The following is a 15,262-nucleotide window of genomic DNA, read 5'->3' as shown; positions in this document are numbered from 1 at the left end:
GGGTCACTATCTAGGTACTATTTGGGAAATCTTATTCCTTTAAACATCTGTAATTGGCGTTGTTTTTCTATAAAAATAGACAGTGCAATTATTTAATATTTATTTTTGGATTAGACAAATTATGTTGTTACATCGTTGACAACTAGTTTTATGCATGAAAAGAATAAAATAGTAACATGCGATGTGTCCTTTTAAGCATGATTGAAAATGTTTCTGAGCCAAACAGAAAAGGAAAAGTGGTAAATTTACTAGTTTGATAAATTCTAAACATTTTTTTTTTTTGTAATAAAAGTTAGAATTAAAGAATAGATCGTGCAAGACTTGAAGAGCTAGCATATTCAGAACCTATCAATTTTTAAAACAAGACGCATGTACTTTTACATTGCTGTTACAGACGTATTAATGAAATGAATTTAATAGGCAAACAAAATATTAAAAGAAAAAAGATTGAAACTTGGAAGAAAACTAGATGAACTGAAACGGGAGATGAAGTATAAGAAGAAATTTTCTGAGCAAAGGGAACAGGAAGCAAGCTTAAAGGTATGCACTGAATCATTTGTGTATTTTAATTATTTCTTGTAGAGAACCTTTTACAACAAATCCCAAAGTTTAGAGTATGGAAAAGGGGAAAAAATTATGAGTCATACCGGGTAATTGTAAGTTCTTTGATTAGTATTTCAGAACCTACCTTTCAAAGATATGTTTTGCTATGGAATTATTATAATTTGAAAATAATGATAACCAGTAAAACACCCTTGCGATACTGGTGTTTACAGGTAAATTTAAGAAATAAATTTCATTTTAGAAAATACATGAGAGTATGAATTGTGACACTTCACACCAGCATACTTCATAAAGTGCATTAGTGCTTCATTAAAAGTATGCCGGCAAGAAACATTGCAGTTCATACCCTCATGTAGTTTCAAAAATGAATTTCTTTTTTACATGTATTCCCAGCCATTAAATTAGACTTATTAATTGAACAATTAGAAAGTCAAACCACATGGTACCAAAGAGTGGTGCAGCATTACCACACACCTGACATAGCATGTTTCATGCCTCCATGAACTTTCAAGAAAAAGATAACAAGTTCACTATTTATTGTGAGAATTCAACAAGTACAACACACGATAGACTAAAATGGACGAACATACAGTAGTGGGACATATAAATGAGTTCACAAAATGGCCAATGTCATGAAATTTTGTAAACCAACCGTTAAGTTTTTTATCACTAAAAAATCACTACCTTTTTTGCTTAATATTTCGTAATATGTCCCCGAGAATGCAATACAGTCTGCATTCTCCTTGGTAGGCTTTGAATGTACACCAAAGGAAGATTACTCAAGTATCTTGGACAATATGTTTCAGGTGATCAACATTTTTAGCTCTTCTGAGCCGAAGGCTCAAAGAGCTTATCATATGGCCATGTGTCTGGCGTGCGGTGTGCGTCAACTTTTTGGAAAAAGGGCTATATCTCAAGAACCCCTTGGCCAATTTTTGTCAAATTTGTCACAGGGTATCTTTGGCCCAAGGGCTTTCATTTATACTCAAACTAGGGTTGTGACCCTTTAACAAGGGGAGATAATTAGGAAAATGCAAACAAAAGTAGTGGTTGCTAAAAAATCTTCTCAAGAACCACTGGGCAAATTATCACCAAACTTATGCATAAGGATGAGGATAGGTTTTAGATAAAAAATTGTTCAAGGCATCATCCTGGGCAAAGGGTGTGGCCTCAAGGTCACTTCAAAGTTGACCTTAAATTTTGTTTTGTTAAAACTTTGATATTTTGCTTAGTATAAGGACTAGGATCATTAAATTTTGTCAGTTGATGCATCTTAGGACCTTATATCATGTTGTCTCAAAAGTAGGTCATGGTGACCTACTTTTTGAATTTCACAGGTAATTATTATTAAATGGATTTTGATGCATATGTTGGACACTTTTGAGCCTATGATCATCAAAAGTTGTCAGTTGATGGATCATGGGACCTTGAAGTGCGTCATGTGAAAAGTATGTCACCATGACCTACTTTCTGAATTTTATGGCTAATCATTTATGAATACATTTTAGGTTGTTATTTCAGATACCGAGAGGTTTAGAATCATCAAACCTTGTAAGTTGATGCGTCTAGAGGCCTCGAAACATATTTATAAAAAAAGCAGGTCACAGTGACCTACTTTTTGAATTTTGCAGACATTCAAATTTCACATTTTCAATTTTAGATGCATATTTTGGACACTATGAAAGCTAGGATCATCAAACTTTGTCAGTTGATGTATGTTGAGTCTTCATAGTTTGTTGACCAAAAAATAGGTCACCATGACCTACTTTTGGAATTTGACGGCTATATTTTAATATTTCAGATACTATTTAACTTACAATTATCAAACTTTGTCAGTTGATGCATGTTGAGTCTTCAGAGTGTGTTGACTAAAAAGTAGGTCACCGTGACCTATTTTGGGATTTTGACGGCTATATTTGAAAATTTCAGTTACTATTTGACTTACAATCATCAAACTTTGTCAGATGATGGGTCTTGAGTCTTCAGAGTATGTCGACCAAAAAGTAGGTCACTGTGGCCTACTTTTGGAATTTGACGTTTATAACTGAATATTTCAGATACTATTTGACTTCAATTATCAAACTTTGTCAGTTGATGCATCTTGAGTCTTTGGAGTGTGTCAACCAAAAAGTAGGTCACTGTGACCTACTTTTGGACAGTTACATTTAAATTTTCAGGTACTATTTGCCTTAACATCATCAAACTTTGTTAATTGATGAATCTTGCCATGTGAGAAATTTTGCCTGTTCTACAATGTGTCAGAAGAGCGATTCTAGGCCCATGGGCCTCTTGTTGATCTTATTTGCTTGGCTTTGCACTCAAACTTTCAACACATTCCATACATTTTCTATAGTGTGAAGGTCTATGCTCTCTGGGGACCAAGGTAGTGTTTCTATATCATTGTTTTGTTTCCATTCATTCAATCTTATGAATTACTCTGGACAAGGTCTCCCATCCATTGCGAAAAGGTGGAGAGGGCACCAAGACTGCAGTGATGTCCTGTTTAGCCCCAATTAACTTTTATTTATGTCCTGTCTAGCCCCCAATTAACTTTTATTAGTCCCCTACCAACGAAGTTGAAGGGGACTTTAGGTTTGCGCTCCGTCCGTCTGTCTGTCTGTCAGTTCAATTTTCCGCACTTCTTTTCTCTGTAATTGCAGATATTTATTTGATATTTGGTACGTTGCTTTGCCATAACAAATTACACATCAAGATCGAATTTCATCTTGGTCCATTGATTTTTCACAAAGTTACGGCCCTTGGACTTAGAAAAATAGCATGAATCATCAGTTTTCCAGACTTTTTTTGTTGTGCTTGCAGATATTCATTTGATATAAAATTTGGCACATCGCTTTGCCATAAAAAGTTACAGATCAAGTTTGAATTTGGTCCCGGTATGTTGATTTTTCAGGAGGTTATGGCCCTTGCACTTAGAAAATTATCAGTTTTCCAGACTTGTTTTTGTTGTGCTTGCAGATATTCATTTGATATTTAATACATTGCTTTGCCAATCTAGAGTTTTTAAATGAAGTAAAAATTGGCTTGGATTTTGTCAAGGGAGAAAAATAGTAGTACTCAGAAAAAGCCACTGTTATACAACCAATATGTCGTTTGGGAGACTTTATAATCGGTAGATTATAATCATACCTTGTTTTATTTACTTTTGATTTGTACCACTATATACATGTGTCACATCATGCCCTCTGTCTTTGTATGACATGGTGTTGGAACAACAGGCCGGATCATCAGACGGCCATTTTACCCAACCCAACCCCCGACCTGCCCCCATGATGTAAAAATGCGATGGAAAAGGGGGCAGTAGCTTGGATTGTAATATCAGCATGACCTGGCCACTCTTAACGGACACATCGCATGTATCCAAAGTACACAAAATTATATGCATTTTGTCTATCGTATGGTTATAGTAACTAGAGATTGTTTTTATGAATACCAAATATCTCCCGAACTCCCAAGTTGGAAGTGCTCCAATTGAATCCTCCTCCCCATAATGTACCGCATGGTATGGACGAGAAAGCATGAGCAGGAACATAGACATTATGAACTCCGATAAGTCACATAGGAGAAGTGTTCACAAACTATTTTACACCCTCCACCCCTCAGATCCACTATAACTTTATGGAAAACAATTGGACCCTCCTATCCCTACAATATGCACATCTGTAAATGGCATTGAAGTATTGTACAAACTTTCAAGTCTATCCGATAAGCCATATAGTAGAAGTGTTCACAAGCTATTTTAACATCCTCCATCCCTCTTAGATCCACTATAACTTTTAGGAAAATAATTGGATTATCCTTTCCCGACAATATGCACATCTACAAATGGCAATGAAGCATTGTACAAAGTTTCAAATCTATCCGATAAGCCATATAGGAGAAGTGTTCACAAGCTATTTTAACATCCTCCATCCCTCTTAGATCCACTATAACTTTTAGGAAATAATTGGATTATCCTTTCCCGACAATATGCACATCTACAAATGGCAATGAAGCATTGTACAAAGTTTCAAATCTATCCGATAAGCCATATAGGAGAAGTGTTCACAAATTATATTACATCCTCCCTCTTGGATCCACTATAACTTTAAGGAAAATAATTGGATCCTCCTGTCCCTACAATATGCACATCTACAAATGGCAATGAAGCATTGTACAAAGTTTCAAATCTATCTGATGAGCCATATAGGAGGAGAAGTGTTCACAAGATTTTGTGACAGACAGATGGGAAGATGGACAGATGGAAGGAAAGTACAAAAACTATATGTCTCCCCCTGAAAGAGGGGAGACATAATTAATTCTGATAGTTCACCAAAATATTGCGAAAATTAGCCACAAAAACTATATGTCTCCCCCTGAAAGAGGGGAGACAATTAATTCTGATAGTTCACCAAAATATTGCGAAAATTAGCCACAATAGGGATTTAAATCTATAAGCCCTTAGTAGTGAGCTGATTTAATATAGTAAGGTAGTCACTTGGTACAGTGATGTCACATACGAACTTCGATCAAATGATTGTGAAAGTAGTGTTAGATATTTTTAAAAACTCAGCTTTTATGGGCCTAATTTGTTCACCATGGACAACATTTATATTGATGATGACAAATTTCCCAAATCTTGTATGTTTTAGCCACCAGTGCATACAAATAGTGATGTAAATACCCAAATGTAGCAAGGGAAGCGAGAATGAAATCGGCAATATTAAATAATGTTTATATGGGTCGCTGTCTAAATACTATTTGGGAAATGTTATTCCTTTAAACATCTGTAATTGGCATTGTTTTTCTAAAATAGTGCAATTATTATTTATTTTTTGGATTAGACAAATCATGATACATTACATCGTTCTCAACTAATTTTAGGCATGAAAAGAATTAATTTTACTGAAAAAATTAAAAAGTTTAGTAACATGTGACATGTCCTTTAAGCATGATGGAAAATGTTTCTGGGCCAAACAGAAAAGGAAAAGTGGTAAATTTATTACTTTGATAAATTCTAAATGTTTTTTTGTAATAAAACTTAGAAATAAAGAATAGATCTTGCAAGACTTGAAGAGCTAGCATATTCAGAACCTATCAATTTTTAAAAACAAGACAGATGTACTTTTACATTGCTGTTACAGACGTATTAATGAAATATATTTAATAGGCAAACAAAGTATTAAAAGAAAAAAGATTGAAACTTGGAAGAAAACTAGATGAACTGAAACGGGAGATGAAGTATAAGAAGAAATTTTCTGAGCAAAGGGAACAGGAAGCAAGCTTAAAGGTATGCTCTGAATCATTTGTGTATTTTAATTATTTTCTTGTGGAGAACCTTTTACAGCAAATCCCAAAGTCTAGAGTATGGAAAGGGGGAAAATTATGAGTCATAATTGTAAGTTCTTTGATGAGTATTTCAGAACCTTACCTTTCAAAGATATGTTTCTATGGAATTATTATAATTTGAAAATAATGATAACCAGTAAAACACCCTTGCGATACTGGTGTTTTGCAGGTAAATTTAAGAGATGAATTTCATTTTAGAAAATGCAGTGTTACTCTCACTTCACACCAGCATACTTCATAAAGTGCATTAGTGCTTCATGAAAAGTATGTGGCAAGAAGCATTGCAGTTCATACCCTCGTGTATTTCTGTTTTACATTTTCATTTTACTCTATTCCCAGCCATTAATAAATTAGACGTAAAATATTTATCAAAATCCATATACTCATCGATCACAACTGCAACGCATTCTTGAGGGAGGAATGGCTATCATTTCAATTGGTAAAGGTATCAAAGACATAGGAAATGTAGTTACATTAAATGAATTTGAACTTGTACATATGATCTACATGAAAAAAGGATATTGCTTATTTTTAATGTCTTACATATGCGAAACAAAGCAGGTGTATATATACAGTATTATCTGAATTATTTGAATGAAACAAATGTGAAGAAAATTTACAGAAAATTAAAAATAGTAACTTCCTTTGCCTTGAACATGGGTTGGAAGAATGATGTTAAAAAGTCAGTTTAGGGATGAAATTCAAGAAATATTGTTGTTCAGTTTACCCAATAGATTTTTCAATGACAATGAACATACATTACTTGCAAAGCACTGTACATGTATCTCAATTTATTTGGGAATCTGCAGGTGAAGAAAATCATAGATGAAATGAAAAAAGTCTCCAAACTAAAAAGTGATTTAGCCAGGGTAAGTAAGAATTGTGCATTTATAGAGATGCGCTGCAATTATTCTCTTATTTTTGCATCTTTAAATGCTACACTGCCCGTTTTTCTGTATTTTAAAAATATTTCATGACTTGTTGGAGGTCTGTATTTTCTTTGAGTTTTTTTTTTTAATGATATTAATTTTTGTTTAAATGGTAATAATTTAATATAAAGTAATAGTTGAAAAACAATTATCAATTATATATTGTATTATTTTACCCACAGGCACTTGGGTATGGATCCCCCCCCCCCCCCCCAATATTTATTAATTTTTTATTATACACCCGTCTTTAGACGGGACGTACATATATATTGATACAGTGATATCAGTCTGTCCATTCCATTAGTTTTCTGTTTCTATTCTCATTTCTCTGTCACATATGAAGCTGAAACTTGCTATGTAACTTCTTTGTGGGTCACTCTAGATCATGTTGCAATTTTGATCAATTTCAACTTCTCTTAAAGAAGTTTTGCCCCCTTATTTGAAAATTTGTATTATATGGAGGGTACATAATTTGTCCAGCCAACTTCTCCCATAATTTTGAAGTGAGGGGTCAATTTTGTCACTGCTCATCAGTGTAGGAAGCTTCCATGACAGATTATTTGGCGCAAATATTCAAACTCGAGAAGGTCAATTATTTGATTTAAAATGACAAGAAAATCAGATTTTGCCAACAAGGAAAATGTTGCATGGTAATTATGTTATTTTTTTCTCATGGTGTCATTGTGTGCATGATGTCATTTGGAATGTTAGTAGAGGGGTTATCAATACTGTAATTCCGGGCTAGCTGATGCACAGCAACAAAATTTACCCTGATTGCGAGTGATTTGATCGATGTTATTAGATAGTGGTGAGTTAATTTTCCAAATAAAAAACAGAAGCACAAAAATAAAGGAGAATGTTTAACCAAATTATTTAAAAAGGTTTCTTGGGGGAGGGGGCATGATCTATGCCCCAAGGGCCTGTGATTTTAACTTCAAAATTAAAATACAGAAAGAAGAAGAACTGAGGAAACAAGAAACTGAAATGAGGAAGGTAGCTCAGACCATAAAAGAGGTAACATGTTAAATTGAAATTTTATATGAGGTTACATGAATATGATAGTTTAAAATGATAATGACAAAATGTTTCCTATCTTAATTCAGAGTATTTGTTTTAATACTCTATACTAAGTGTCCCTGATTTGTGATATACTACTGTATAGTGTACTTTAGTGAAGACTTTGATATACTCTGGAAAAACAACGCAGATACTTTCACTTGTTTAAGAGATGAAAGTTTCATATCTTGAATAATGTTTGTTGTTTCATTTTAGTAAGATATATATTTCAACAAAATAATTATATATAAAAACTATCTACAGTAAAAACTTTGAATTTGATACTATGATAGGCTATCAGATTGTTGTAGACTTCTAATGTTGCTCCATCCATGTGACTTTAATGTTGCTCCATCCATGTGACGTCATAGGCTTTTGTTAAAAAAAAGAATGAGAATTTTATTCACTGAATTGGTAAACTATTAACTATTGATGCTGAAAAAGTTTATATTTTCCATAAATAATCAATTACTTATAATCAAAAAATGTTGTCAAGGGCAATAACTCCTATACTATTATTTTCACTACTATATACATGTCTATTACACAATGATTTCCCCGATATTCTCAATTGATTTATGCATATTTATAAAGTAGCATTTTTTTTAAACTGTTGACATTAAAGTTTGGGTTAATTGTTTTAAAAAGTTTTCATCTGTTTTCAATATCCTGTTTAACAAATATGTGCAATTTTCTGATGTTGACATATATACTTCTGTTATTTATATACATGTATGTCCGACATCTTTAAAAAGGTGGCAACATACACATTTTCTTTGGTTATTGATTGAATTAAAATATAGCTAGTGGAAAATTAAAACAGTTTTTTTCACTTTAAACCATTAATGTTGATAATTTACATGAGAATTCAGCTACTTTAAGGATGCATGAGTAACACATTGTCAGAATGATGTACAAAATCACGTGAATATGTTCTAGTGAACAAAATGTGATTTACAGTAAGTTTTGTATTTACATTGCAAAGGCATTGATAAAATTATTACAGTGTTACTTCAGTATATGGTCACTCATTATATTGCCACCCCCTCATACCATTATCAAAATGTGTTGAACTAGTGATGGGCCGATCATCGCCGACAATCAAAAGTCAGTCGCTATAAGTCTCCCAACGTCAATTATCGATTACAATTTTCATAATGGATTTATTTGAAAAAAATAAAAAATAAACATGATATAAAAAACGAAATAACTTCATATGACTTTGACATTTTCTTCTGAGGTGAAAAAAAATGGCGGCACCATGTGATACCAATCCAAAGAATAATAAGAACGTGCCTTAAGAAATATTTCCATGTCCTTGAAAGAACACGAAATCAAACATATGGGACTATTTTGGGTTTGTTAGGAAAAAGGAGGGATCAGCAACAAAAGACAATCTAGACATGTCTTGCACGGTTTGCAGGTTGTGCTTGAAAAAATACGTCAATAGAGGAGCTAGATTTTAAAATTTAAGGCCTTTTATTACTCTAAATAATTTTCTGAATCTATTCAATCATTTAATCGATTATACACTTTTGATTATATTCGATAATCGATTTTGAAAAATTTCCAATTTCTCATCACTGTAGAACGGATTTCCATACACGCTAAAAACCCGATATAATGCCAACCTCACCACCCATTTTTAGGTACTAAAGGTCAAATTGCCTCCGATAACAATGCCAATGACCAGAAGCCCTAATTATACATAATTGATCTGTCCAGTGAATCGTAGCAAAACTAAATTTAATACGAGTCATGGAAACGTGTAAGCATAGGTAATTGTGATACCTTGAACATACTCAAATTGTCTGTAAAATTGTCTGTTAATTAGTATTGCCTACACGTGAACAACTGAGAAACAAAACTGCTATCAGCTGCAAACTTCTGCTGATGTTCGTTTGCATACAAATCAAATCTCTATACAATGAGGCTTGCTATCAACTGCTGTAAATTTTGTGTACCATGCACATTTTTTGTGTATTTATGTATGTGATGCCATATTTCTCTGTGTTCCACAAAAAGAGTTGCAGCCATTACATGAATGTTTGTCAACCGCTCAAGGTATTCAGTCCTAGAATCTACCATGACACAAATAAAACTATTATATTACTTGCATGTTTTACAAATGCACAAGTGCAGAATATGCCACTTTTTAATGAAGTTTCAAGAACTAAAGCAAAACAATTTCATACATTTACGTATCTTGTCATATGTGGACATCATTAAAAGGACAATGATTCATTAATCGATCAACCACTTTGTTTTTCAAATTGATGAACGAAAATCACCAAACTTTTTGTAATGCCATCCTCGATAGAACGCCAAAATAGGCTGGGACAAAAGCTGGTGATATAACGAGATAATACTGTATTATCATATTGATGTTAGAAATGGTTTACTGTGGTATCATTTAAAATCATGGGGCTCAATTCTCATGGATTGTTACAACTTGACAGTTTTGTTGGGATGTAATTTTGTGGATATGGTTTCCGTACATTGTGTATTTCGTTGTGGTTTGAAATTCATTGGATAGGGGTACCCATGAAAATTGTGCCTCCACAAAATCTAATGACTCTACAGTATTAAAATCAAATTACTTTTGCAATATTTTTTTGCTTTTGATATTAGGCACCAGAAAATAAGGATAGAACAAAAAAGCCCATATCTGTAGTAGCTGAGGGGGAAGAGGAAGTATTGCAGGTGATTTGTAATCATTTAATAGTTATGATATTCCTTAAGATGTCAGTATAACTTTTTTTAAAAATTTGTTTCATCCAAAAACAATGATGTACTGATCATGCAATCTTGAGATATAATCTTTTTGATCTGCACCTTTTAACAACATTTTAATCACGTTCCCTAATATTTTGGGAACATGTTATTGTTTTTGCCCTGTTTCTTCTTTAATTATATTGTTCTTATTATTTTTCCCTGACACTTTTTTGTGCGGGAGTGTTCCTGGAAACTTGTCCAATGGATTGAGATAAAATCTTCGCAGGTTGATTTGGGGTATATGTGAATGTGATTTTGTCTGAACATGCATGAAAGTGGAATGTGCAATGGGTTTTTTGGTACAGCAACTTTGAAATCAGTGGAACTTGTTTGTTTTTTACAATGAAATTATTTGAGATTTATATTGTAGGTATTATCTTGAAACACTTTATTGATTGGCATGGTTAAAATCACTAGCCCACATGCACATGTGCTTCATTATGATTGGATACTTAAACTTGTATAATTCTCTAATGAATAAAGGGAATGGGACAATATTTACAGCATCAGTAGATGATATAGATATCTATAGATTCCTGAAATAAAAAACGTTCTCTTATAGCTCCAGGAAATAACGTGGAAGTTATACGTCGGTTCTTAATATGAGAACTGTAGATTGAATGATATAGTGGCACTTACTCAAACAAAATGACACCTAACTTTGTTAATGGAAAACATTTGGCGAACATTTTATGGTCCCTGTTACAATTAGAACTAGTTAATTTTGACAAAACAATGTATTGATTCAAAAGAGTGTCATATTCTAAACCACAATATATCCATTAATTTTTATGGAGTGCCTGCTTGGTTTTGACAATGTCAACTATATATACAAAGCTTCATAATGTTTTCATATTCATCTAAAAGCATTTTCTTAGTTGTTGTTAGGTCACTTATTGCAATTGGTTGTTGTCCATTGTCATGTGTTACATGTAACAATTGAACATTTTTAACTTCTTGATAACTACTATTCCAATTCTTTCCAAATTTGGTATGGAGCATTTTCAGGACAAGGGGGACATAACTTGTAAATTCCAGGACTCTGCCCCTTGGGGCTTTAGGGGCAAGGCAAAAATTGACCAATTTTCAAATTTTTCTCTACAACCGCAAATGCATGTGTAAGAGAAACTAAATGCATAGTGATGTAGAGTAGGAAGGCCTCTACCAAATTTGTAAATTTAATGATCCCCGGGGTAGGGGTTCTGACCAAAGGGCGGTGCCAAACTTACTATATATAGTGTTTATGTGTAAAACACTTAAATAACATCTTCCTTAGTGCTATTGATACTAAATTGAAACTAAATGGATATTTAGAAAGAGCAGGTAGTCCTTTACGAAAATTGTAAATTTAATGATCCCAGGGGTAGGAGTTTTGGTATTAGGGTGGGACCAAAATGGTCAGTTATTAAATGTGAGCATGGCAATGAATAAAAGTTTTTAACTTCTTTTTGATAAACACCATTCAAATTCTTTTCAAATTTGGTATGAAGCATCTTTGGGACAAGGAGGATACAAATTGTAAATTTTAGGACTCCTGCACCCCTGGGGCCTTAGGGGCGGGGCATAAACTGCCCAAAATTGACCAATTTTCAAAAATCTTCTCAAGAACTGCACACGTGTAAGGAAAACTAAATGCATAGTGATGTAGAGCAGGAAGGCTTCTACCAAAATTGTAAATTTCATGATCCCCGGGGTAGGGGTTCTGACCCCAGGGTGGGGCCAAACTTAGGATATAGTGTTTAGGTGTAAAATATTTAGATAACATCTTCTTTAGTGCTATTGAAATTAAATGGATATTTAGATGGAGTAGGTAGTCCTTTACCAAAATTGTATATTCCATGATCCTAGGGGGTAAGGGTTTGGCTTCAGGGTGGTGTCAAAATTATGATAACAATTTGAAGGACTTCTTCAAGTTTGCTGTTACTATCTAAAACTTAGGAATAGCAGAAAAGGATGTACAAAAATTGGTGAATTTCACAACCCAGGATTTTGACCTAGGATGGGTCCAAATTAGTCATATTTTTTAATGTTAATTAATGCATATATTATATAAAGCCTTTCATCAGTGTATGCAATTTTGAGGGCATTGAAGTTTTAAGAACACATCTTGTTTTATACTGTTGCTGAACATTAGAATTTAGCTCAGACATTCAGAACAGGAAATTGTTTTCTAGATTTCATAGTATTTTGGAGTAGTGATACTTTTCACTAATACTCAGGTGATCGATAAGGCCTGTGGGCCTCTTGTTATGTATTTGACAGAAAAATCAGCAATATTGATAAAAGTTCTTCAAGTAGATAAATCAATCAATAGTTGTGTCGCCTGCGTTACGCAGTGGCGACATATAGGGATCACTATCCATCGTCTTGCGTCATCCTGCGTCATCGTCTGGCGTCGTCGTCGTCACAAAAAATTTCTGTCACAGTTTTCTCAAGAACCACATGGGGCAACTCCCTGATATTTGGCACAGAGCATCAGTGTGGCCAACTGTATTGTGTAAGACATTTTCGAATCTGTTGCTTATCAACTTCCTGTTTAGTGACAAAAACCATTTCAATAATTTACTTTTTCAACATTATACGTGATATATTACATATAGAATGAACTAGCAGGTGACACATGTCTTCCGGGGAAGACTTAATACTGCGTTTTATTTTAAAAGTGCATGTATTGCGTATCTTGATTGTATGTCATCACTTTGTATTGATACCCACTCCTTTATTTACCAAGGGGAAGGAAGCAGTGACCTGGAAAAAGAAGAAGCATCCCAAAATGGTTATCCTCACTTTTGTTTTGTTACTTTGATATCCTTTTAAAGATGTTTTTAATGTTTCTTTTGAGCAATTCATTTTTAGCTCTTCTGAGCTGAAGGCTCAAAGAGCTAATGCTATGGCCATTTGTGCGGTGTGCGTAAACTTTATAGAAAAAGGGCTATAACTCAAGAACCCCTTGGCCAATTTTTTTCAAATTTGTTACAGGGTATCATTGGCCCAAGGGCTTTCATACATACTAAATAGAGGAATGTGACCCTTTAACAAGGGGAGATAATCAGGAAAATACAAACAAAAGTAGTGGTTGCTAAAAAATCTTCTTCTCAAGAACCAGTGGGCAGATTATCACCAAACTTACACATAAGGATGAGGATATGTTGTAGATTAAAAATTGTTCAAGGCATTACCCTGGGGCAAAGGGCGTGGTCTCAAGGTCACTTCAAAGTTGACCTAAATTTATATTTCCTTAAATCTTTGATATTTTAGTCATTATAAGGACTAGGATCATCAAATTTTGACAGTTGATGCATCTTAGGACCTTGTGTCAAGTTGTCTCAAAAGTAGGTCACGGTGACCTACTTTTTGAATTTTGCAGGTATTTATTTTAGAATTAATTTTGATGCATATCTTGGACACTTTGAAGCCTATGATCATCAAAACTTGTCAGTTGGTGGATCATGGGACCTTAAAATGCGTCAACTGAAAAATAGGTCACCGTGACCTACTTTCTGAATTTTATGGCTTATCATTTATAGATATATTTTAAGTTGTTATTTCAAATACCGAGAGGTTTAGAATCATCAAATCTTGTAAGTTGATGCATCTTGAGGCCTTGAAACATATTTATAAAAAAGTAGGTCACAGTGACCTACTTTTTGAATTTTGCAGATATTCAAATTTCACATTTTCAATTTTAGATGCATATTTTGGGCACTGTAAAACCTAGGATCATCAAACTTTGTCAGTTGATGCGTCTTCAGTCTTCGGTTTGTGTCGACCAAAAAGTAGGTCACCGTGTCCTACTTTTGGTATTTGACAGCTAAATTACTATATTTCAGACACTATTTGACCTACAATCATCAAACTTTGTCAGTTGATGCATCTTGAATCTTCGGAATGTATCGACCAAAAAGTAGGTCACTGTGACCTACTTTTGGCATTTGACAGTTATATTTATATATTTCAGTCACTAATTGACCTACAATCATCAAACTTTGACAGTTGATGCATCTTGAGTCTACGGAGTGTGTCGACCAAAAAGTAGGTCACCTTGACCTACTTTTGGAATTGGACGGCTATATTTATATATTTCAGATACTATTTGACCTACAGTCTTCAAACTTTGTCAGTTGATGGGTCTTGCATGTTCGAAGGGTTTCGACCAAAAAGTAGGTCACCTTGACCTACTTTTGGAATTTGACGGCTATATTTATATATTTCAGATACTATTTGACCTACAGTCATCAAACTTTGTCAGTTGTTGGGTCTTGCATGTTCGAAGGGTTTCGACCAAAAAGTAGGTCAACTTGACCTACTTTTGGAATTTGACGGCTATATTTATATATTTCAGATAGTATTTGACCTACAGTCATCAAACTTTGTCAGTTGATGCGTCTTGCATGTTCAAAGGGTGTCGACCAAAAAGTAGGTCACCTTGACCTACTTTTGGAATTGGACGGCTATATTTATATAATTCAGATACTATTTGACCTATAGTCATCAAACTTTGTCAGTTGATGGGTCTTGCATGTTCGGAGTTCGCTGACCAAAAAGTAGGTCACCATGACCTACAATTGGAATTTGACAGCTATATTTCAATA

At 33.9% G+C, this 15,262-nt stretch overlaps 1 protein-coding gene across 8 annotated transcripts in view; it reads left to right on the top strand.

Moving 5' to 3' along the window:
* The window catches only part of LOC125648996 (WD repeat-containing protein 87-like), a 72,558-nt gene that overhangs the window by 21,061 nt on the left and 36,235 nt on the right, over positions 1–15,262 (top strand). For 7 of the 8 annotated variants that reach the window (XM_056164435.1, XM_056164429.1, XM_056164434.1 and 4 more), the window contains exons 18-23: positions 421–540; positions 5,732–5,851; positions 6,720–6,779; positions 7,791–7,853; positions 10,527–10,598; positions 13,402–13,446. In XM_056164435.1, the coding sequence (XP_056020410.1) occupies positions 421–540; positions 5,732–5,851; positions 6,720–6,779; positions 7,791–7,853; positions 10,527–10,598; positions 13,402–13,446 (480 nt within the window). The remainder of the gene's footprint in view (positions 1–420; positions 541–5,731; positions 5,852–6,719; positions 6,780–7,790; positions 7,854–10,526; positions 10,599–13,401; positions 13,447–15,262) is intronic. The other variant, XM_056164431.1, reaches the window with a different exon arrangement.

This window comes from Ostrea edulis, chromosome 5 (genome assembly GCF_947568905.1).
Source record: "Ostrea edulis chromosome 5, xbOstEdul1.1, whole genome shotgun sequence".
NCBI classification, from domain to species: Eukaryota; Metazoa; Mollusca; class Bivalvia; order Ostreida; family Ostreidae; genus Ostrea; species Ostrea edulis.
The sequence above is the reverse complement of the archived record's forward strand: the minus strand, read 5'-3'. Positions and strand labels throughout refer to the sequence as shown.